The sequence below is a fragment of the Furipterus horrens genome, unplaced genomic scaffold (genome assembly GCF_987537825.1).
Source record: "Furipterus horrens unplaced genomic scaffold, mFurHor1.1.pri manual_scaffold_2, whole genome shotgun sequence".
Taxonomy (NCBI): Eukaryota; Metazoa; Chordata; class Mammalia; order Chiroptera; family Furipteridae; genus Furipterus; species Furipterus horrens.
In genome coordinates, this window is record NW_028327172.1 from 215,897,320 (window position 1) to 215,919,810 (window position 22,491).

General features: G+C 62.4%; 1 protein-coding gene across 1 annotated transcript in view; it reads left to right on the forward strand.

Moving 5' to 3' along the window:
* SORCS2 (sortilin related VPS10 domain containing receptor 2) overlaps positions 1-19,237 on the forward strand; it is a 253,382-nt gene extending 234,145 nt beyond the window's left edge. The window contains exons 15-27 of the mRNA XM_090267115.1: positions 25-145; positions 1,039-1,172; positions 1,843-1,956; positions 4,391-4,562; positions 7,983-8,169; positions 9,428-9,561; positions 10,591-10,714; positions 14,021-14,133; positions 14,824-14,949; positions 15,328-15,427; positions 16,013-16,115; positions 16,661-16,806; positions 18,485-19,237. Coding sequence (XP_090123241.1) covers positions 25-145; positions 1,039-1,172; positions 1,843-1,956; positions 4,391-4,562; positions 7,983-8,169; positions 9,428-9,561; positions 10,591-10,714; positions 14,021-14,133; positions 14,824-14,949; positions 15,328-15,427; positions 16,013-16,115; positions 16,661-16,806; positions 18,485-18,549 — 1,639 coding nt within the window. The 3' untranslated portion in view covers positions 18,550-19,237. The remainder of the gene's footprint in view (positions 1-24; positions 146-1,038; positions 1,173-1,842; positions 1,957-4,390; positions 4,563-7,982; positions 8,170-9,427; positions 9,562-10,590; positions 10,715-14,020; positions 14,134-14,823; positions 14,950-15,327; positions 15,428-16,012; positions 16,116-16,660; positions 16,807-18,484) is intronic.
* Positions 19,238-22,491: the final 3,254 nt, after the last annotated feature.

The window sequence follows — 22,491 nt, forward strand, 5'->3', positions numbered from 1 at the left end:
GGCCACCCCACCTTCCCCCGCCAGCATCTTCGGCCACATGAGCTACCGCTCCGAGTGGGAGCTGGTCAAGGTGGACTTCCGACCCTCCTTCTCCCGGATGTGCCGCGAGGAAGACTACAGCTCCTGGGAGCTCACCGACCTGCAGGTGCGGCCCGGGCGCAGGCTGGGCAGGGCGGGCACCCACAGGCCCACCTCTGCCTGGCAGGGTCCCTGCCCCATGAGGCCGTGCAAGCCTCTCCTCTTCCAAGAAGTCTTCCCAGATCCCTACTGCCCTTAGACACCCAGTTCTTCTGGGGGTTCTGGCCCTGTCTGGGCAGCTGGGCTGCTCCACACTCAGTCACACTGGGGGGGCACAGGTCCTCAGGGCCCAGCCCACCTGTGGAGCAATACAAGCTTGGGGTTCAGGATTGTCCCCACCATAGGAAGGTGACAGGGCACACGTGTTGTATGTGGCCTAATGCCCCTGAACCTCTGGGGCGGTCCCCTTCTTATAATCTCAACACACAGCTGTTTCTATAGCCAAAGGTGTCATGTTCACCCTCAGGGAACAAATGGGGACCAGAGATGGCCTCCCTGCAGTTCGGGTCCGGCTCCGCTCCCAAAGGAGTGGTGGGGAGGCTGGGGTCGTGAATGGGCCCCCTGAGCCTGGTACTGCCACAGCACCTATTTCAGGGAATGGGTGGGGCTGTTTTGGGACCGCTGAGGACTCGCTGTGTGACCACAGGAGATCTCCAGGCCATGGCTTGTCCCAGCTTCTGCACAGGGTCTGGAGGCATCCCTGGGGCCTGAGGAACTTAAAGGGGCCCCATTTCCAGCAACCCTGTGTCCCCTCGAGCCCAGATGGAGCTTGAATGGTGCTTCCTCCAGGAAGCCTTCCCTGACCACCTGCCCTGGGCCCCGAGCTTACCTCCATGAATGCTTGTGGGTGGGGTGGGAGGGATCCTGCCCCGGCTTGCCCCCAGGCATGCCTCTTTCCTCCTGGGCCCCGGGTTTCCATCTGTGAAAAGGGACACACTGCACCTCATGCTGCCCCTGCAGGGCGAGCGCTGCCTCATGGGCCAGCGCAGGAGCTTCCGAAAGAGGAAGGCTACATCGCTGTGCATCAATGGCAGAAACTTCACGTCGGCCCTCACATCCCGCGTGTGCCCGTGCCAGGACTCCGACTTCTACTGGTGAGGACCGTGTGGCACTCGGGGACATGGCTCAGGCCAGGCGGGGAGGATAGGGGCCACTACACCTGCTGTGGCCTGGTCTCCGTCACTCTGTCCCTTCTGCCTTATTCTGAGCACTAGAGCTGGGTCACTCGGTCCAGCCCGCACTCGAGGAAGGGCCGTTAAAGAGTTTCCCGGGCCTGTTTGTGAAGCCAGTGCAGGCGGCCCGCTCACGGGTGGGGGGAGGAGCCAGGACAGCAGAGGGCGTGCGGGGGCCGGCTGTGCCCACCCAGCCCCTCTGCTCTGTCCGGGCACCGGCTCACCCGCCCTGGGTAAACCTCCCGTGGCACCCACCACCCACAGGAGAAGGGCCACGTTCCAAGCCCAGCTCACGAGGCCTCTGGCCCACCGCCAGCCGCCTCAGCCACCCTTCCCCCTTGCTGTCATGTTGCCACTCCCCGCCACCGCCCCCTGGGCCCCTGCAGCGCCCTCTCCTGTCCTTAGCTGGCTCCGCTGCGCGTCCTTTGGGGAGCCTTCCAGGACATCCAGGCCGGGCCCCGTGAGTTCCCAGCATTTCCTCTGCCCCCCTCCTGCCGCATACTGGGGCTCCCAGGCCCGTGTCCCGTGCGGGTACAGGGGCCGTGTGGCCGGCTCTCTGTGCCCCCCATGGCCCGTTCTTCCTTCCTCGCAGCGACTACGGGTTTGAGCGCTCCCCTTTCTCCGAGTGCTTGGCCAACTTCTGGTTTGACCCCCTGTCCCCGCCTGACGACTGTGTGCTGGGCCAGAACTACACCAGGAGTCTCGGGTGAGTACCCTCGGGCCTCTCCCCGCCTGGCTGCAGGGGCCGGGCCATGGTGACCGCCAGCTGCCGTCCCGCCGGGTGCCCGCAGCTCCCTGCACGGAGTCGGGGAGCGAAAAGCCAGGGCTGAGACGTCCTGTTTGCCTGGGCTTCTGAGGGGCTCCCTGGGCCCTGGCCCTCCAGGGTAATTGGTCTGAGCCCATGCGGGCCAGCAGACAGTGACATGCACTGAGCTGGCTCTGAGCAAAGACAACAGGCAGAGAAGGTCCAAGCCTGACGCAGGGGCGGAGCCCACCCAGGAGAGAATCGCCGCCTCCCAGGTCCTTCTGAACCCCTGCAGTGCCAGGCCCCTTCCCCATTTTCCAGTGCAAGTGAGGCAGCTCAGAGCTGGGCCAGAGGGGCTCCCACTCCCTTTAGGGCTCAGCTTGAATGGCACTTCCTCCAGGAAGCCTTCCCTGACCACCTGCCATAGGCCCAAGCTTACCTCTGTCACAGACCATGCGGTTATTGTCATCACCTAGCCAGTCATTCTCCCCGCTCTCAGCTCCACGACACAGAGGAGGGGTTCCTTCAGCGTGTAGGGTGGTGAATGTGAGCCGCACACGAGGCCGAGGTGATCAGCGAGTGGGAGCACCTACAGTACTTTTCTTCCACCACAGGCTGATTGTGTTGTTCATGAAGGATTAACATCATGTTGAAATATTAGGTCTATAAAGCTCTGAACCCACAGCGTTAGGAGGCCCCAGAACTGCTCCATCTAAAAGTCCTGCTTCCAACTTGTGAGAACTTGTAAGAATAAGTCCCTTCAAAAAGGGAGTCACCAAAAAGATGATTTCTACATCTGGTATTCAATAAACATTGTGTTTACCTTAAAAAAAAAAAAAAAAAGAAAAGAAAAGAGGTTCCTCTTCCCTTTGAGGAATCTTGAGAGGGAGAAAAAAAGCCAATGGGCTTATTAGGAAGTCCTGTTACTGCCCCCAGGATGGGGCCGGGCAGAGCCCTACGGGGGGCAGGAAGCAGGACCCGAATTTGCAGGATTGAACCTCAGGGGCACAAAACCCATCATCTACCCATTTATCCACCATCCATCCATCATCCCTCCCTCCCTCCCTCCATCCCTCCCCCTCTCCCTCCCTCCCTCCATCCATCCCTCCTTCATTCCATCCCTCTGTCCCTCCCTTTGGTTAGGCAGCCACAGCAGCCACTCCAGTGCATCCCCAGGGGCCTGGCAAGCAGGGACCTCTGTCTGAAGTGACAGAGGCAGGACCCCTATCAGGCATAGGGTTTTGTTTTATTCTGGGCACCATCTGTACATTCTAGGGACCACGGTGCTGTCTATGTGGTGGTGGGGGATGGGGGTGGGGGCGTAGCTCTTAGAGACTGTGTTTTATTCCAGATAATCTAAGCGTCGGTGCAGGTTAACTTCCGAACATTGACCCAGCACTGAGCCGCGGGGGTAGGAGGAGCTCGGCACCTGGGGGTGGGGGGCAGCAGGCCCAGGCAGAGTTGCCACAATGCCAGCCTTCCAGTTGCAGGGCCCTGGTGCAGCCTGGGGGAGAGCCCTGCATGGAAGTCAGGTGGTGCCCCCGGGCCGAAGTTTTCCCGTGGCCTCCTGAAAGGCTTATCGACCTGAGCCCAGCGGGCTCTGCCCTCCAGCCTTGCTCAGCTGCCTCTCCCCATGCGTCACACTCACCACAGGGCCTTTGCACTGCCAGTCCCACTGCCTGCAGTGCTGCTTCCTCTCTGGCTCAGCCTGCTGATCTCAGCTGAGGGCCCCCTTTTCGGGGCCCCGAGGCCGGAGCTGCCCCCTCCCGGTGCTCACCACAATCATGATTTTACCTTGAAGTGGGATGGCTTGCTGAGGTGTGTCCCCGCGCTCTGTGAGGGCATGGGCTGTGTGTGACCCCCCGCAGCCCGGTACCTGGCACGCAGATGCTTGGTAAATCCCTGCCGCACCAGTGGGTGGATGGGTCAGGTGCCGTCCCATCCGGGGCAGCTCTCTCCAGGAGCAACCAAGCCTGGGGGGTGGGGGGCATGCCCGCCTGAAGCCACCAAGGTGACAGCGGCTCGCTGTCCTCCTGGGGACCGTATTTCTGAGCAAGGCCACAAGATTCGTCCTGGCTGCCTCAGTGGGCCCCAGCAGCAGCAGCAGCTGAGTAGTAGCATTAATCTGGTCAGACCAAGGGAACGTCGTTCGGAGGCTCTGAGGCAGACCCTGCCGTTCCTGGCTGCTCACCCCTCCTCTGAGCCTCAGTTTCCTCACCTCTAAAATGGGGCAGAGGTCGCAGTTGGGGAGTCGGGAGGAGGACTGGAGCCGGTGAATGGGGGTCGTGGCCAAGAGCCACCCCTGGACGACAGGCAGGTCCCTGCCCGGCTGCGGGGCCCGTCCCCGCCCCCGCCCACCTGTCTGTGCAGACCCTGACCTCCTCTCCGACCGCAGGTACCGGAAGGTGGTGTCCAACGTGTGCGAGGGCGGCGTGGACCAGCAGCGGAGCCCGGAGCAGCTGCGGTGCCCCCTGCGCCCGCCCCGGGGCCTGAAGGTCCGCATCCGCGGCGAGGTGGCGGCCGTGCGGCCCTGGGATGACATCCTGTTCGAGGTGCAGCAGGAGCAGGTGAGCGTCCTGGCGCTGTCCCCGCGGGGCGCCCGTGGGCTGGGAACCCCTTCCCGGGCCCAGACCCCCGATGAGCAGTGAAAAAACGAAGTAAAAAATGGAGAGAGAAGAGTGGAACGTGGGCAAAGGGGGGCGCAGCTGCCAACATGCGTGCAGGGGCGTGTACGGCCGGTGACGTAAGACTCACCCCTGTGGGTGGCGGGAGGGGTTTCGGCCTCTAATCACATTGATTTAGTTCATCTGGAATCTTAGCAAAAGCAGAAAGTTAAAAAACAAACGATTCCTTGTAATCCCAGAGCCGAAGGTAAATCCTGTAAAGAGGAGCTAGATGGAAACACGCATGCGTGCGCGCACGCACACACACACACACACATGCACACACATGCACACATGCGTACACACACGTTTTGTCCAGAGGACATCAGCCATCCACCCCTCCACCACCCATCCATCTAATGTCTCTAATATGAAAAAGAGAGACGTGTATTGAAGAAGATACAAAAAATACTGTACACGTGACAGTGACGCCTCAGTCCCTTTCAAAGCGGGCACTTGGGACCTCACCCAGCTCTCCCAGTCGCCATCAGCTGCCCCGTCGTATCTTCCTGAGTCTCACAGATGGTCTGAAATCTCTTCCCTTTCAAAGGTGACTTTAGTTTGGGGAAAAGCCAGGAGTTGCAGGGCCCCAGACTTGGGCTGTAGGGGGGGGGCTGAGTCTCCTGGGTGACTTGATGTTTCCCCAAAAACCTCTGCATGAGACGAGATGCATGAACAGGGACGTTGTCATGGTGAAGCTGCCACTCACCAGGTGCCCACAGCTGTGGCCTGAGTCATCTGAATAGTTTCCGAGGAGGAAAGTTCACACTTAATGCAAAAGTTGACGCAGATTCATTGCTCTCCTCGCTCAGTCATTTTGAATGCGACGGCCACACAGTACGCATGCTCAGTCAGCGTCTACCGCCCCCACTGACATGTACAGTGACGTTGCAGTGGTCATTGCTCACACATGCGCGTTCCAGTCCACCCCTCTTGGCTGCCAGGTGACACTGATGTCACGCAAACTGTTCTCGTTACATTAACAATGGCCGGACCTTTGCCGGGTAGACCGTGTTGTACACACACACACACAAATGTATGTATGTTTCCTCTCAGTCTTCTAATCTTTACTTTCCTTTATTTAGTACACGTGTTACATTCTCTTCGGATTTTAAAAGTAATATATACTCATTATAGAACGTTTGAAAAACACATAAAAATATCAAGAATATAAATGTAGCCCAAACTCTGGTTCCCACACGGTAACTGGTTAATTTTTGCTCCTCCTTCTAGTCCTTTTAAGTGAACATGTAGCCTGCCCATGTTTCTGGAGGTTATACAAGTCACACGTGCTTGCTGCAGAACATTCAAAACCAGGGATTAGGAAAACGCGCAGACACGCGGGTGGTTCGAAATGGCAGAAAAGCACAAAGCAGACGTCAGCTGCTGCCTCGGCCGGAGCGGGCCCCCCAGGCGCCGGCTGCTTAGATGTCCTTCGAGTTACGGTGCCAAGGGGTGGCTGGGGATGACGGCAGAGGCCTCGATGTCGGGAAGCAGGGCGTCTGGGCTGGCGCATACGGAGACTGGGGCCGAGGAGGGTGCGGAGCTGCACGTGTGTGCGCCGGCGGGCTGGCTGCTTCACGTAAACCGTCCCCGCCCCACCGCCCCTCCGCCCCCGGGCTCCTGTCAACCCACCTGATGGCTGGGAAGCCGAGGTCAGACAGCGCGGTCACCGCTGAGCCCTCACAGTGACAAGCACAGAGACAGCTCGGGGTCCCAGGCAGGCAGCCCCTGGCCCTGGGCCTGAGATTCTTGCTCCGGGCTTCAGGTGGCCCTGGGGCGGAATTCTGGGGTGGGCGGAGGGTGAAGCCCCCAGCCTGGCTTGGGGCCCCCTGGACCTCAGAGTGGACCCAGCCTTAGCCCTGCCCCCTCCAGCCCCCCAGTTCCAGGACAGACTTCTAGGAAATAGTGGCCTCTGCTGCCCCCTAGAGCCTGGAATCTCGGCCACTCGGTTGCATCTGTGGATTCTCTGAACTGCAGCCGGGACAGGATGGGACAAGCCTGTCAGCCCACTGCCCCAGAGGGCCCTTCGTTGCATGGGGCTGGGGCCCGCGGGGGTGAGCGGAGCCGCTGAAAGACGCTCGTAGGAGAGAGAGGTCTCCCACCCAGTGCGCACGGCTGCCCAGAACAGGCCACTGGCTTCCTCATGGAAGCCCGGGAGGAGTGTGGGTGGCGGGGGGGGGGGGGGGTTGTACACACGCATGCACTCTCACACACTCACTGACTCTCACACACACACACACACACAGCGGCCAAGCTGGGTGTGGAAAGCGCTGGGTTGAGGGCCCAAGTTCCAGGACTGTCTCAGAATTAAGAGCGAGAGCTGACAGAGAACCCAGACACAGACCCACTCCGACGCGTCCGGCGTTTGGCCGTCTCCGTGGGGGAGGGCGGTTTCAGCAAATGAACGGCCAATGAGAACGACCCTCAGCCGGAACCTCACACCCGACACAGAGTCGGCTCACAGTGGGTCACAGACTTCCGTGCAACATGAAAAAATTAGAAAGGAGATGGGGGAAATATTGGGGGTCTAGGGCTAGGCAAAGAGTCCTGGAGCTGACCCCCAAAACCCCATCCAAGAAGGAAGTTCGCTTTGAAAGACCCTGTTAAGACTATGAACGGGCGAGCTGCCCAGCGACTATCTCCAACACGTGTGCAGCGCGGCCTGGTGCTCGCCTGGCGCACGTGAAGAACATGTGGGCTCCATGGTAGGGAACAAACAGCCCAATTAGAAAGTGAGCAAAAGACAGGAAGGGACATCTCACCCGAGAGGAGGTGCCGATGGCAAACACCCAGATGTCCAGCACCGTTGGCCGCCAAGGAAACGCACAGGAAGCCGCACCGAGGTCCCACGCGCTCTGGCCAGAATGGCTGCGGTGGGATGTGGGGACAGCCCTGAATGCTGGCGGGGGCGCCGGGCCCTCCTGTGGGGCTGGAGGACTGCAAACTGCTCCCTGGGAGCCTTAGAGGCTTCCCACTCGCGCACAGTCCCAGGCCTGCTCCTGAAGCCCCGGCACGCACAAGGCCCCTGGTCACCCCCTGGTTCCCAGCCCACCCCCAGCACCGCCTCGTCTCCACCCCCTCCCTCTCTGCAGCTGGGTGATCGCTCCAAAGTGCACGCCCGGCCTGTGCGTCTCTAGAACTCCGGGCCGGTCTGCCTGCCTCAGCGCAGCGCTCTGGGCGGGACCCTGAGGGCAGGACCGGGTCTGGTGCCCCGGGCCCCGGGCCCCGGGCCCCGGGCGCAGGTTCGAGGATAGGAGTGAGGGAATGGTGGAGTGAATGAGCTTTGGGGTCGACCCCAGTGCCTTCCTGTGCTTCCTGCAGGGAGACGTGCTGACCACCGTGTACCATGTGGACCTCGGGGACGGCTTCCAGGCCACGTACACGAACCTCACACTGACCAAGGAGCCCATCCGGCACTCCTACGAGACTCCCGGTGTCTACCGCGTGTCTGTGAGAGCAGAGAACTCGGCAGGGCGCGACGAGGCAGTGCTCTTTGTCCAGGTCAACTGTAAGTCATTGCCCTTTGAGGCCAAGAGCCACTGCCTGTGACAGAGAGAAGCAGGTCCTGGGGAAATGGAGGGAGTTCCTCAGGGTGGCTGCAGGTCCTGCCACCCAAGGCCAAGGGCAGGGAGGCAGGCAGGCTGGGCTCATGTGCACACCCTGGTGGTCTGCATAGTAGTTGGGTTGGTGATGGTGGTGGTGGTGGTGGTGATGCTGGTGGTGATGGTGATGCTGGTGGTGGTGATGATGGTGGTGGTGGTGGTGGTGATGATGATGGTGGTGGTGGTGGTGGTGGTGGTGGTGTGATGGTGGTGGTGGTGGTGATGGTGTGATGGTGATGGTGGTGGTGTGATGGTGGTGGTGGTGGTGATGATGGTGGTGGTGGTGGTGGTGATGGTGTGATGGTGGTGGTGGTGGTGATGATGGTGGTGGTGGTGTGATGGTGATGGTGGTGGTGGTGATGGTGATGTGGTGGTGGTGGTGGTGGTGGTGGTGGTGGTGGTGATGTGATGGTGGTGGTGATGGTGGTGGTGGTGATGTGATGGTGGTGGTGATGGTGGTGATGGTGATGTGATGGTGGTGATGGTGATGTGATGGTGGTGGTGATGGTGGTGGTGGTGTGATGGTGGTGGTGGTGGTGATGTGATGGTGGTGTGATGGTGGTGGTGGTGGTGATGTGATGGTGATGGTGGTGGTGGTGATGGTGATGTGGTGGTGGTGGTGGTGGTGGTGGTGGTGGTGGTGGTGGTGATATGGTGGTGGTGGTGGTGGTGGTGGTGGTGGTGGTGGTGTGATGGTGGTGGTGGTGGTGATGTGATGGTGGTGATGGTGATGTGATGGTGGTGGTGATGGTGGTGGTGGTGGTGGTGGTGTGATGGTGATGGTGGTGGTGTGATGGTGGTGGTGGTGGTGATGTGATGGTGGTGTGATGGTGGTGGTGGTGGTGTGATGGTGGTGGTGGTGGTGATGTGATGGTGGTGGTGATGGTGGTGGTGGTGATGTGATGGTGGTGGTGGTGGTGGTGTGATGGTGATGGTGGTGGTGGTGTGATGGTGGTGTGATGGTGGTGGTGATGGTGGTGGTGGTGATGGTGGTGGTGGTGATGGTGATGATGATGATGGTGGTGATGGTGGTGGTGGTGGTGGTGGTGTGATGGTGGTGGGGTGGTAACAATGACTTTTATGGTGACAGTGGCCTATAAGCAGCGTTTGAATAGCCAAGTGCCCTGATGCCCTCTAACCCCTGACCTCTTCTGGACCTCACAGCCCGCCTGAAGGCCCTCTACCTTGAAGTGGTTCCTGCCATTGGCATCAACCAGGAGGTGAACCTCACGGCTGTGCTGCTGCCCCCGCACCCCAACTTCACCGTCTTCTACTGGTGGCTCGGCCAGAGCCTGCAGGTACGCTGACCCTGGGCCGCTGTGGGCCGTGCCCCCTGTGGCTCCTGCCCAGGGGTAGAGGGAGGGGGGCGCTGCCTGGGTGTGGGGCAGAAGGACAGAGTCTGACACTGTGGAGCTGAGACAGGCACACACACACCCTGTTCCCCCCGCCCTGAGCACCCGTGTGTGAGTGTGGTTGACACGGATGAGCCAGGCCCAACCCCGCCAGCCCCCAGGGAGGGCAATGTGAACAGAGCAAGTGACCCAAGTTAAGTGTGATTCGCATGCCAGGAGGGGGAGGGAAGGTGTCTGAGAGCCCCAGGGGACGCAAGGCCATTTCTAGTCTGGGGGAGGGGTGGTCAAGGAAGGCTTCTTGGAGGAGGGGGTCACTGAGGCTGGACTAGAGCTCAGAAGCCTCACTCAGAGCCCACAGACAGAATGCCTGCTGGAGGTCCTGAGGCTTTTGCAGGGCCAGGCTGCCCATCCTCAGGCCAGGGGCTCCTCCAGACCCAGGAAGAAGCCTTCTTCACTCAATCATCTGAGTGCAGCCCTGCCCCCCAAGCGGAGCACCCCCTGAACAGCAGCCGAGAACCCAGACACGGGGCCAAGCAGGGAGGGGTGCACTCCTGACGCTGTTCCTGGGAGCGGGGTGGGTCAGGAAGAGGCTGGGGCTCTGGGTCCGAAGCACTGCTCAGCCTCTCCCAGCCGAGCTCCCCGGGCAGGTGACTGCACCTCCCAGAGCCTCTGTGTCCCATCTGCAAGGTGCAAGGTGACGTGGCCCCGGTCCTGATGGGTGCACAGGCCGGGTGCCGGGCCGGGCGCGGGGCCACAGCTGAGCGGGCCAGCAAAGGCCTGAGGCCTCGTCACAGCTGCTCTGACGTCCACATAGGAGACTCAAGAGAGTCCGTGTGTCCATGCAGGTGTCTTGGGGGGCCCTCCCCATGCCTCATTCCCTATTGAGAACGGGGAACAGTGCTGTCACTGCAGCCCACAGCCAGCTCTCCCGTGTCCCCGCCCTGGCCCGGCCCTGACTCTGCTGTGTCCCCGCAGCCCCTGATGTCGCTGCGTAACTCCGTGACGACGCAGTTTGCGGCCCCAGGGGACGTGCGTGTGACCGTGCAGGCTGCCTGCGGGACCTCAGTGCTGCAAGACTCCAAGGTCATCCGTGTGCTGGGTGAGTCCCTCCTGGCCAGGCCGCGCGCCTTCTGCAGCTCAGGACGCGTGGGTTCGGGGTCACGGCCTTGTGGTGAAGACTTCGCCAAGACGCCCGTTCCGAATTCGTGTCCCATTTGTCGGTGCTCAGTGGGGACCCTCATGGTAGACATGACCACAGAGAATGTGTCCTAGGAAGGGAAGGGACCCCTGCCGCACGCTGCGGCCCTCCCCATCTCCCCGATGAAGACGCATTTTGCTTTAAGAGCAGCCTGCCCTGGGCACGGCAGCCACCCCCTTGGCCGCCCCCTCGGCCGCTCACAAATGCACGCCAGCCCCGGGCGGGGCTTCCGGGGGGGCTGCGGGGGGGACAGGGGCTGGTGCTTTACTGACACACAATGACAGACATGTGGCGGCTTCAGGTGCACAGCAGAACGTTTGATATTTGCGTACCTTGCGAAATGATCGCCACATTGAGTCTAGTTAATGCCCCTCACCTCATGGGGTGACAGTTTTATTCTTGTGAAGAGAACGTTGAAGGTCAACCCTTAGCATCTTTCAAACATGCCGCCAGCGCTGCTGACTCCGGTCTCCACGCTGCGTGACGTCCCCGGGCCCCTGCGTTTCACACCCGCAGGTCCTGCCTCTGGACCGCCCCCCCGCCCCCCGCCCCGGGCAGCACCCGCCTGTTCAGTATCTGGGAGCTTAGGCGTTTGTTGTCGGCTGACGTTGCACACAGAGGTGACATCATACGCTGGTCCTTCCCTGGCCGGCTTATTGCGCGTAGCACATGCCCGCTAGGCCCACACACGCTGTCGCCAGCGGCGCAGTCCCTTCTTCTCATGGCTGTAGTGACCCGCTGGATGCACGCGCCGCCCCTTATTGCGCGTCTGTCGGCAGACGCCTGGGTGCTTCCGCGTCTCGTCGGTGTGACCGACGCTGCGGCGGACGTGGGGCTGCCCACAGCTGTGCAGGTCGCGGGAGTACCCAGAAGTGGAATTGCTGGGTCACATGGCGGGTCTACTTTTCATTTTTGGAGGAACCCCGCCCCGCTTCCCTCAGTGGCTGCGTCAGGTTGCCCTCCCCCCAAGAGCGCACGCAGTCCCCCCTCCCCACAGCCTCGCCCGCGCTTACGGGCGCCTGTGCTCTCGACGACGGCCACGCTCACAGGTGGGACGTGGCACCTCACTGTCGCTCGCTGGTGCCTGGTGACACTGAGCACCTGTCTGTGCACCTGGGGGCCGTCTGTGTGTCCTCTGTGGGGAGATGTCTGCTGGTCCTCTGACCACTTTTTAAATCAGACTGATTTTCTTTTTCTTTTCTTTCTCTCTCTCTTTTTTTTTTTCCATTGAGTTGTGTGAGTTTTCATACATCTGGATGTTAACCCTTTATCAGACACACGATTTGTAACATTTTCCGCATTTGGCAGGTCGCCGTTTCATGGACGGTTCCCTGGGCCCCGCAGAGGCTTCAGTCGGACGCGGTCCCCGTGTTTGCTTTTGCTCTTGTTGCCTTTGCCTTGGGTGTCAAAGCCAAAAACTCACCACCAAGACCAGTGCCAAGCAGCGTACCAGTGGCCTGTTTCCTTCTAGAGTTTCTTCAACTCTAATCCACTCGCGTTGCATTTTGGGAGGGTGAGGACATGGTCTCGCACGTGGCTGTCCAGCGTCCCCAACACCGTGTACCGAGGGGCGTGTCCTTCCCCCCTTGTATGTTCTTGGCCCCTTTGTCACGGGTAACCTGACCGAAGAGACGTGGGTTTATTCCTGAGCTCCGTTCCGCCCCACGGGCCTTCGCATCGGGTCCGCGCCAGCGCTGCGCTGCTCTGACCGCTGTGGCTTCGGGGTACCGTCCGAAATCGGCCTCGTACGCCCAGCTCTGTTCGTCTTTCTCACGGTCGCTTTGGCTGTTCAGGGCCTTCTGTGGTCTCATACAAAGTTTAGGACTATTCTGTTTCTGTGAAAAATGCCCTTGTTTTTTCTATTTCTGTGAAGAAATGTCATTGGAATTTTTTTTTCTTAATCCTCACCTGAGGGCTTGCTTATTGATTTGAGAGAGTGAGGAAGGGGGTGGGTGGGAGAGAAACATCAGCCCATTGCCTCCCTTACACACCCTGACCAGGGGTCAGATCTGCAGCCTAGGTCTGTGCCCTGACCGGGGATTGAACCCACGACCTTTGGTGTAGGGGACAACACTCCAAGCCACGGAGCCACCGGGCCAGGGCACCGCTGGCGTTTTGATACTATTACATTGGGTCTGTAGGTTGCTTTGGGTCGTGTGGGCATTTTAAGAATATTAGTGCTTCCACTTCATGAGCACAGAATATTTTTCTGTTTATTTGTGTCTTCTTCATTTTCTTTCATTAAGGTCTTATAGTTTTCAGTGTGTAGATCTTTTACCTCCTTGGTTAAATTCATTCCTAGGTAGTTTATTCTTTCTGAGGCAATAGTAAATGGGATTGTTTTCTTCATTTCTCTTTCTGATAGTTCATGGTTAGCATATAGAAACGCAACCGATCTCTGTATGTTGGCTTTGTATCCTGCCGCTTTACTGGACTTTTTTCTTAGGTCTAACGAGCTTTGGTGGAGTCTTCCGCGTTTTCTCTGTGTGATATCATGTCACCTGCAAATGGCAGATTTTATTCTTCCTTTCCCACGTGGTGACCAGTGTGAGGGGCTGAGCTCAGAAGGGACAAGAGCTGCTCACCCCGCGCCCCCCCCCCCCCCCCCCCGCTTCACTGGGGAGGCAATCGAGGCTCGGCTGCATTGGCCGGGGCTCCCGGTGCTCGGCTCTTCCCACCACCCCTCTGTGGCCTGAGTCGGGAACCCCGGAATGGGAGAGAAGGAGGAGGCGGGGCCTCTGCCCTTAGGACACCAGCCCAGCTCAAGTCCGCGGATCCTGGGGGACAGGAGGCTACCCTGGTGGGTGGGTGTGTCCTTGTGAGTTAATGGGGCAAATCTCGTGGGGCAGGTTCGGCACATGCCAGGCCCCCACCCCCAGGTTACTGCTGCCTCCTCCTCCTCCTCTTCCTCCTCTTCCTCCTCCTCTTCCTCCCCTTCTTCCTCCTCTCCCTCCTCCTTCTCTTCCTCCTCCTCCCGCTCCTCGTCCTCGTTGTCACGCTTGTGATTATTGTTCTTAATGGCCGCCAGTGACAAGGGTGCTGCCTGGGACAGCTTTGGGTGCACAAGAGGGGGTCTTAGTTTTCACAGTGGGCCGTGGCGTCCGAACCCCGGGGCCGGCCGGACCGTCCAGGGTGTGTGGCCGCCCGGAAGGAGCAGAGCCCGGCCGCCCAGGACTGACCGCCGCCCCCCGCCCTGCCTCTTTCTAGATCAGTTTCAGGTCGTGCCCCTGCGGTTCTCCCAGAGTCTGGACGCCCACAACCCCAACACCCCCGAGTGGAGAGAGGAGGTCGGCCTGCTGCTCACCCAGCTGCTCGCCAAGGTGCCCCGCCCCCCAGCGCCGCCACGGCTTTCCCGGCACCTGCAGGTGCCTCAGAGAAGCTGGGGCGTCCCCGGGGCCCCCGTGTGCGGCAGGGGTGTGGCTGCCCCTCAGTCACGCTGACCCAGCCTTCAGCCTGGCTGCCGTGGCTCAGGCGGACGTGATGCTGGGTGTCACCTTGCAGGGCGCGCACAGGACGCAGCTGCTGTTCCGTTCTCCAGCGGCCCAGCCTCTCTTTAAAGTGATTTTCCCTCCTGGGCCAGGCCCTGGAGACAGAGCAGAGACCCCCTTGTGACGGCGGCCCTCGGGGAGCCCCCACAGAGCAGACAGAAGCAGTGCCTGGGGCGGGCCCTTAGCCCCCGTGAGAGAGAAGCCGCCCCGACCTCGCCTCCTCTCAGCCCGTGAATTGGGCACGTTGTCCTGGGCCCTGGAGGGTGCACAGGGGTTTGCCAGATGGAGGGGCTGCCAGGGAGCAGCGGGGCCCCGTGAGCTGGGCTTGGTGGGTTTGGGGGCCCCGAGCCAGGGAGGGGCCTTGCCCCATGGCCGCGGGGAGGCCCGTGTGGGAGGCACAGGCCGAGGGGCGGGGCGGGGTCGGGGACCGCGTGCAGGGCAGGCAGCGGCCCGGACAGGCCATGGGGAGGGGCGCTCCCAGGGCTCTGGCGTGGGGGTCAGAGCGCCTCGTCTGTCGCGCAGGAGGCGGGCGTCGCCGAGGACCTGCTGCTGACCGTGGTGCGGCCCGGGCTGCCCACCACGGCCGACGTGTACGTGCTGCCGGCCCCGCCCCCACCCGCGCCGGAGCAGAGCCTCCCACGCGACCAGGTAGCTGCTGTGACTGCCGACCCGGGTCCTCCCGCCCCATGTGGGCTTGGTGACAGCTCAGTGGCTCATCGTTTCCCGGGAGTCACAGTCACGTCGGGCGTTGGCCCTCCTGCACCTGTGTCTACACTGACCCCCTGGGACCCAGGCGGTCCCCAAGGTCACTGTGGGGGGAGAGCAGGGCGTGGGGGCGCCAGGGCAGGACCACCTCCCAGGCGGAGGGGGAGCCTCAGGGACGGCCGTGGCGCGGAGGCGTCCCTCCCCACACACCCCGGCACCCGCAGCGCAGAGACAGCCCCTGCGTGGCCACGCGGACCCCTGCCCGGCCCCCCGCCCGCGGCGCCGCCCCTGAGGCCCCTGACCCGCCCCCTCTCTCTGCAGACACTCACGGCCGTCCAGCAGGTGCTGAGCGCGCAGAAGATTAGCTTCCTCCTGCGGGCCGGCGTCCGGGTCCTGGTGGCCGAGAGGGAGATGGACTCAGGTGAGGCCAGGAGTCCCCCGGCCTGGACGCCCCCTGCTGAGGGGGGGGGGGGGGGATGTGTCCAGGCCCCTCTGATGACGCCTGTTCCTGGGGACCTGGGGACGGGACCCGCAGCTGCCCACAGGCCACTCCTGGCTGGGTGGTTGCCGCCAATAAAAATGGGGTCGGTCCCAGGGGCTGAGCTCCTGTCTCTGATGCTAAGGGTCCCCGAGGATCTCTGCTCCCCAACTCCACTGTGGGACTGTTCTCTCTAGTCCCGCATGTCCTGTTCACTGTGGGCAAGAATCTTTCAGAAGCTGGAGAGCTCCTCTGTGCCCCAGAAAGCTGGCATGCCTGTGGGGGAGTCGGCCGGGTCTCCCTGCATAGCACACATGGACAAGGGGGTTCCATCCATGTCCACAGAGAAAGGCCAGGCACCCCCTTACACAGGAGGGTCCTGGGGCCCTGGGTAGGCCCCCTCCTGCGTGGCCCTCCCCTCAGCCATTCGGGAGAACCTGCCCAATCAGGTCACCATCTGCCCGTCCAAGGAGGTCGGACAGGGGGCGGGCGCAGCCCACGCAACCGCTGACAGCTGCCCTGTTGCAGGTTCTCTGAGACTGGCAGACAGCGGCAGCTACTGGCTGATGGCCGTCCTCCTTGTCATCGGCATGTTTGCAGCGGGACCCTTCATCCTCTACAAGTGCAGAAGGCAAGGCCACCGCCCTCCCGCGGCAGGGGTGCCCGCCGGAGCTGGACGGGCTGGGAGTCTGCCGTGCCAGGGACGGGCTGCGGGCGGAGGGTGTCTCGGCTCTTCCCCCGCTCCAGTGCCCACGCTGGCCGCTCCCTGTGTCCCTGGACGGGATGGGAAAGGGAGGGCAGCACAGATGCAGAACCCAGGCAGGGCTCAGCAGCACCTCTCAGCGCCAGGTGGGCACCGTGTGTCCCCAGCAACCCAGCCAGAGCCCAGGGCGTGGCTCTGCCAGCATCAGCTGGCAATGGGGTAACAAGAGAGTGAAATACCCTCACCCTGTCCTCAGCCCAGTCACCGGGGACACCAACAGACAGTGAGCACCGTGTGCTGCTTGAGCTCATAGCACGGAGGGCTTCCTGGAGGAGGGGGCTGGGCGCAGAGATGCGGTGGGAGACGAGGCCTGGGAGCATGTCTGCCCCACGCGCAGGGGTGGTTGGGGCCCAGCTGGACGCGACGAGGGACTGGTGGCCGAGTGGAGCCCTGAGCTCCGTGCTGCCCTGCAGGAAGCGCCCTGGCAGGACCGTGTACGCGCAGATGCACAACGACAAGGAGCAGGAGATGACGAGCCCCATGAACCACAGCCAGGGCGCCCCGCGTGCTGTCCCGGGTGAGGAGTTTGTAGATGATGATCTCGACTCGCAGACTCTAGGTAATGCCCCCCCCCCCCGCCCCCTGTGGGTTCCCACCTGCCAACAGCACAGGTGTCCCCTCCGTCTAACGAGGTGGTGAGGCCTCTAGGTGCTGGGACGCCATGCCTGGCAGCCCCTGAACATCCAGAGGGCGTGGAGAGGACAGAGGGGGCTGATTTCCTTCAACGCGCCAGCGCTGCTGCTCCCGAGAACAGTGCCTTCCTGGGTGCCACGCGTGGGGACGGAGCCACCTGGGCCCAGCACTTCACAGCTGACAGCGGTTTTGTTAGCGTGATCTCCCTCACTCCTGACCGGGCCCCGTGGGGAGAACACCGGTCATGTTCGTGCTGCCTGCAAATGCCCTAAGAGCGCCACACCCTGGGGACTGTGCCGTCTCTCCACAGTGGGGAGACTGAGGCTCGGGGCACTTTGTGGGTACCATCACTTCAGCACCCCTAGGAGGCGGGACCTTGACCGAGCGGAAGGCACTGAGCCGCAGAGACTCCTGTCCCGGTCACACAGCTGGTGGGCAGGGGCTGAACTCAGGCCCGTGCTCTGCCCCCCCCCCCCCCCACAGTTACTACCTGTCCGTCGTATCATGGAGACAGCCCCCCACCCCAGTCGTCCTTGTCCCTCATGTGCTCCTCGCGCAGTGACGCGTCTGCAGTCTCCTGGGACACAGTGATAAGTCCACATCCGCAGCCCTCGCTGGGCACCAGGCTGGCTCAGGGCTTCCCGGGCTTGCTCGCTACCCATGGGGCCACAGCTGGTGATGTGTGTTTGACATGACAAAGCTGAGGTTCAGAAAGGCCACTCACTCTCCCCAAGTCACTGGGCCGATAAGGGGTGGAGCCAACTCTGTGGCTCCCAAGCCAGTGGCCAACCCCCCCTACCCACCCGCTGCAGCCCCAGGGGGTCACCTGCGCACCTGCAAAACCCTCCACCAGGTTCCCTGACCCTCAGGGCAGGGGGTCCACACTCCCTCCCACGCAGCCCGGGCCCCCCTTCAGGCAGGTGGCCTTCAGCGACCTGGGGCTTCCTGAGCCCCAGCAGCGAGCCCGAAGCCTCAGACGCCTTCTCCTTTGCAGCCCCCGCCTCTAAGGGAGGTGCAGTTACTGTGCCCCCGTACAGATGACAAAACCGAGGTGGTGAGGGGCGACCCTGATGGACCCTCACCTCACGACCCCTCCCCACGCGGCCTGGCTGCTGCCACAGAGCTGGGGGCGGGGACAGCTCACCAGGAGCGGCTCTTCCGCAGGCCACGCAGCTGCCCTTGCTCTCCTAATGCAGCCCCCCAGGACGGCCCCTGTGTCCCTGACATCACTGCGTCTCCTCCTGTCCCCTCCGGCCATACCATACTCGCCAGACCCCCTGCTGCCGACACCTGGGGTGGCCCCGCTGCAGGTCACTGGGTGAGGCAGGAGGTGGCTGGCCTGGGCCTCACCTCTGGAGGCCTGGGGGGTTCACTACTTGTGACGGCACCCACTCAGTCAGCCACCAGGAAACGTGATGCCCCACCACCTCCGCATCGCGTTCAGGGACCGCCCACCCGGCCACAGTGACCGCGGTGGCCCCACTCATGGGCTCTGTGGTGTAGGCTGAGGCCAGCCCTGTGTCCCGCACAGCCTGTCTCCTGTCCCTCTCTGCCCCCTCCTGCTGATAGGCCTGTGCTCATGGGTGGGCATCTCTGTTTCCTAGGCAACCACTCCGGCGTGGTCCTCAGCATCGACTCCCGGGAAATGCACAGCTACCTGGTGAGCTGATGTGCGCGGAGGCTGCACCCAGAGCCGTCTCCCCTCCGTGGCCCCCTCCCTGTGGAGGGCACAGAGCCGCAGGTGCGGCTGGCGCCGGGGCTGGGACTGGCGACCCCTCGGAGACCGCGGAAAAGCAGCCTCCTCCTGCTGTGCCCACGCAAGGCGACAGACACCCCTGCCTCTGCTCAGTTCACGGGATGCACAGGGGGCCTGCTGACGGCCACCCTCCCTGGACACCAGACCCTTGGCGCCGCCCCCATCCCCACCTGACTCTGGGCACATCTCTGCCGCTCGACCCTGAGACGCTGCCCTGGCTGCTCCACATCCAATGGTCCCAGCCGAGGCCTGGCTTCTGGTGGCCAGGTGGTCCCCCTGGGGACAGCGCAGTGAGCCTGCCTGGCTGCCTGCCCTCCCAGAACCACAGCACAGACCTGCTGTCACTGCCCCGTCCCTGCACACCGACACCAAGTCCTTCTCACTCCTCCCTGGGGTGGCAGCAGCTCCTGCCTGCACGGCTGGCCCTCCCTGCAGGGAGTCCAGCCCCCTGGATCCTCCAAGCCTGTGACCCAGCCCCCCCACCCCTCCTGTCTCCTAAGGCCCCTCCTCTTTTCAAACTGCAGGTAATGGAAATGCCTCTCTCGGTGGCTGTTGGAGGTTTGCTCTGCTTTCTGTTTCTGTGGCCAGCTGGGGGCTGACAGGGCCCTGTCCTGGGGAACCGCTGTCCCAGAACACCCAGGGCTGCACCTTGCCTTTCCCGCACCCCTCCCCTGGACAGAGGGCAGAGGGGCCCCGGGGCCTGCCCCTCCACAGCCGGCCAGCAGGGGCGCCCTCCTCCCAGCACCGGGTGGCAGAGCCCGCAGAGACGCCCGGTCTGCTGCGCTTCCTTGAAGTTTCAGGGACCCGCGCAGAGACCCAGGAACCAGAGAGGGTTAGGACTGGAGGACAAGTGGGGCCCTCATGTGAAACGGAGAGACTGCGGCCCAGCAAGGGTGGCCCCCGAGGCCACACCACGCACAGTACGGAGGTGCCCCAGGAGCCAGCCCTCAGCTCCCCAGGCCCCACTGCCCAGAATCAGGGACCCTGCCTCAGGCTATGCACGGGACTGGGGGTGGGGGGGTCTCACCTTTTGCCTTGAAGCTGGAAGTCAGCCCCCTGTTCTCCTCAGGGTCCCCTCCCTCCCCCAGGCAGGTCCCTCTCAGGTAGCCGGGCCTTTCCTGGGGAGCACAGAGCCCAGGCTGGCACCTGCTGGCCTGGCTGGGGTGAGGCCAGAGGAAGCCCGTGGGACATTAGCTCCTGTCCCCTGTGGGGGCGGGAGGCCCAGAGGTGAAGCCTCACACCCAGAGCAGCCCCAATGGAGTGGGGTCCCCTCCAGCCCAGCACCCTCTGTCACAGTAGGGGCTCCGAGGCCACAGGGAGGGAGGGCTCACCGTGGGCCCCTTTCCCCACACCAGCCGGAGCTCCTGGGTGCCTTTCCCAGAGGTCCGCAAGACCCTCCGGGGAGACGGGCTGGGCCGGAGGACCAGGGCAGGAGCTGGCCAGGGCGACGTGAGAAGAGGCTGGGTTCCCTGGACCGTGGCCACAAGCCCCTTCCCTGCCCAGCCCACGTGTGGTCTCCAAAGATCCCTTAGGGGGCCCTGTATCCCACCATCCACCCAGCTTCCTGTCCCATGATGTCAGGCCCCCTCCAGGCCCAAGGTCAAGGTCAGCATGGAGGCTGGACACAGTCGTTGCCCCCACCCCTGCCTCCTCACCAGCACCTGGGGCACCATTGCTCTGACCTGACGACACCCTCACCCTCTGCTGTTTGGGTAGGGTTTTCCCCGAGTCATGCTTTTGTTGAATTTTATGTCATTATTTCCATTTAAGAGTGTTTTGGGTGTGAGGACCCAGGAGCCCGGTGACCTTACCCTCCTGCACCCTCACCCACGCAGATGGACATGGGCGTCTGCCTGTTCATCTGGGCACACATTTGAGATGCTTTAGAGCTGGTGTTCCCGTACACACTGGCACCAGGCTAAAAGATGCGATAAATTCTTTCTAATTTGTCCTTTTTAAAAAATCAATAAATCGTTGGTGATGTTTTAACAAAGATGCATCAATACGATCAGTGTCTGCCTTTTATGAACCTGTTAACATGCCCCTACAGGCAGGCATGCGCACAAGCACCGGGCTCGCGGTCCCGGTCCCTGTGGCACGTGCTCTGCATTAGCACTGGCCACACCCACTGTCCAGCCCCGAGTCGGCCTGGGGTCCAAGCAGGGGCGCCAGCAGCACCCCCTGTCCCTGGGGGAGGGGCTGGTCTCTGCACGGGGCAGGCACTGACTTGCTCAGTGACCAGCCGGCAGAACCCCCCCACACCCGAGCTCAGCTCCCAGGAACGGAGAGAAGCCCTGCCATGCCTGTGTGCTGGGGGGGTCTCTGGCAGCTGCACCCCAGATATTGTTAGGTGTCAAAACGTCCTTTGAGCTTCAGGCTGCTGGGATGATGGTCCGCGCTGCTGTCCCCCATGGACCTAGGGGTTGAGGGCTCGGTGGGCTGATCTGCTGCCGCCACCTGCCTGCCGGGCCCAGTGGGCCTCTGAGGGCTGTGAGCTCGGCCTTGCCGGCTCCCGGCGCTCAAGTGCCGGCACGTGGTGCAGGCCCTGGTGCCACGCTGAGCAGGTGGGATCATTGGCGTCGCTTGTGGCTGGCATAATGATGGCCCCAGTGCTGAGCTCTGTTAGCGACCCCCACACAGCAGGGTGGGCGCTGGTCACAGCAACCCCACAAAGCAGGTGCCCCTGCGCCCCCCGTCCCCCAGCGGAGAGTAGCAAGGTGCAAAGGAATCCTAGTCAGGATTGGGGTGAACATCTCTGCATGGCCAGGCTGCCGGCCCGCGGCTGCAGAGCCTCTGTGCAGTGCCGGCTGGGAGGTGAGGGGCGCTGCGGAGCCGAGCGGCTGCTGAGATGGGAGTGCGAGAACTGATGTCCACCAGGAATGGGTCAAGGTCACAGGAGATGAGGAACTAGACAGGGCGTTTAGTGATGCTTTCTAGAATGTTCTTGTGACTCGAGCGGAGAATCAGGGCAGCAGCTGAGTGAATGTGAGGCTGGGGCCAGCCGCGTGCAGACGGTGGTGTGTGTATGGGATGGGAATGAGCAAAGAAAGGAGGAGACGGGGCTGCAAGGGGCAGGTGACAGGACAGAGCCCCAAGGGCGAGCAGGGACCGCTCACGGGGGGAGCAGGAGGCCACAGAAGCACCTGGGTGGGGAGCCTGGAGCGAGGAGGGAGCTGGGGCTGGGGGACAGGAGCGGGGTGGCCTTGTTGTGGGAGAGTCAGAAAGAGCACCGGCTGGGGAAATCAGCAGCATTGCCGGCAGGTGCGGAGGCCCCGCAGGGGGTCTGGGTCGCAGTCACAGGGAGCCTTCTGGTCAGGCTGTTTCTCTGGCCACACCCCCCTGCTCAGGTGCAGGGGCTCACAGGCGCCCTCAGGGCACAAAAAGGCTGCATGCAGCAGCTCCAGACTTGGCAGCCTCTTTCCATAAAGTCTAGAGGCTCTGATCAGGTCCTGTGCCCGTCCCGGGAGGAACCCCCGGAGCTCACTGTGAGTCTTGAGTCACATGCTCCTCACCCTCACCCTCACCTCGAGCCAAAGGTGTGGCCGCTCCGCGTCCCTGCACTGGGGACGAAGCACAGCCGCGGAACGGTGCAGAGGATGCAGAGGTCAAGGCTTGGCCTGCAGCCTTCATCTCAGGCCATGGGCTCAGGGAGGACCCTGCCTCGCTGCTGCAGGTGCGCGCCCGTGACCTGCTGGGGCCGGGACTTGTCGGGGCGGGCGCCCCCTGCTGCCCGCGGGAGGACGTAGAAAAGGGTTCCATCAGCAACAAAGGCAGCGAGGCAGCGGCAGCGCGTGGGCCAGAAGACAGTGGGTGTGCCGGGAGCGCCCCTCTTTCAAGGATAAGTAACGGGAAAAG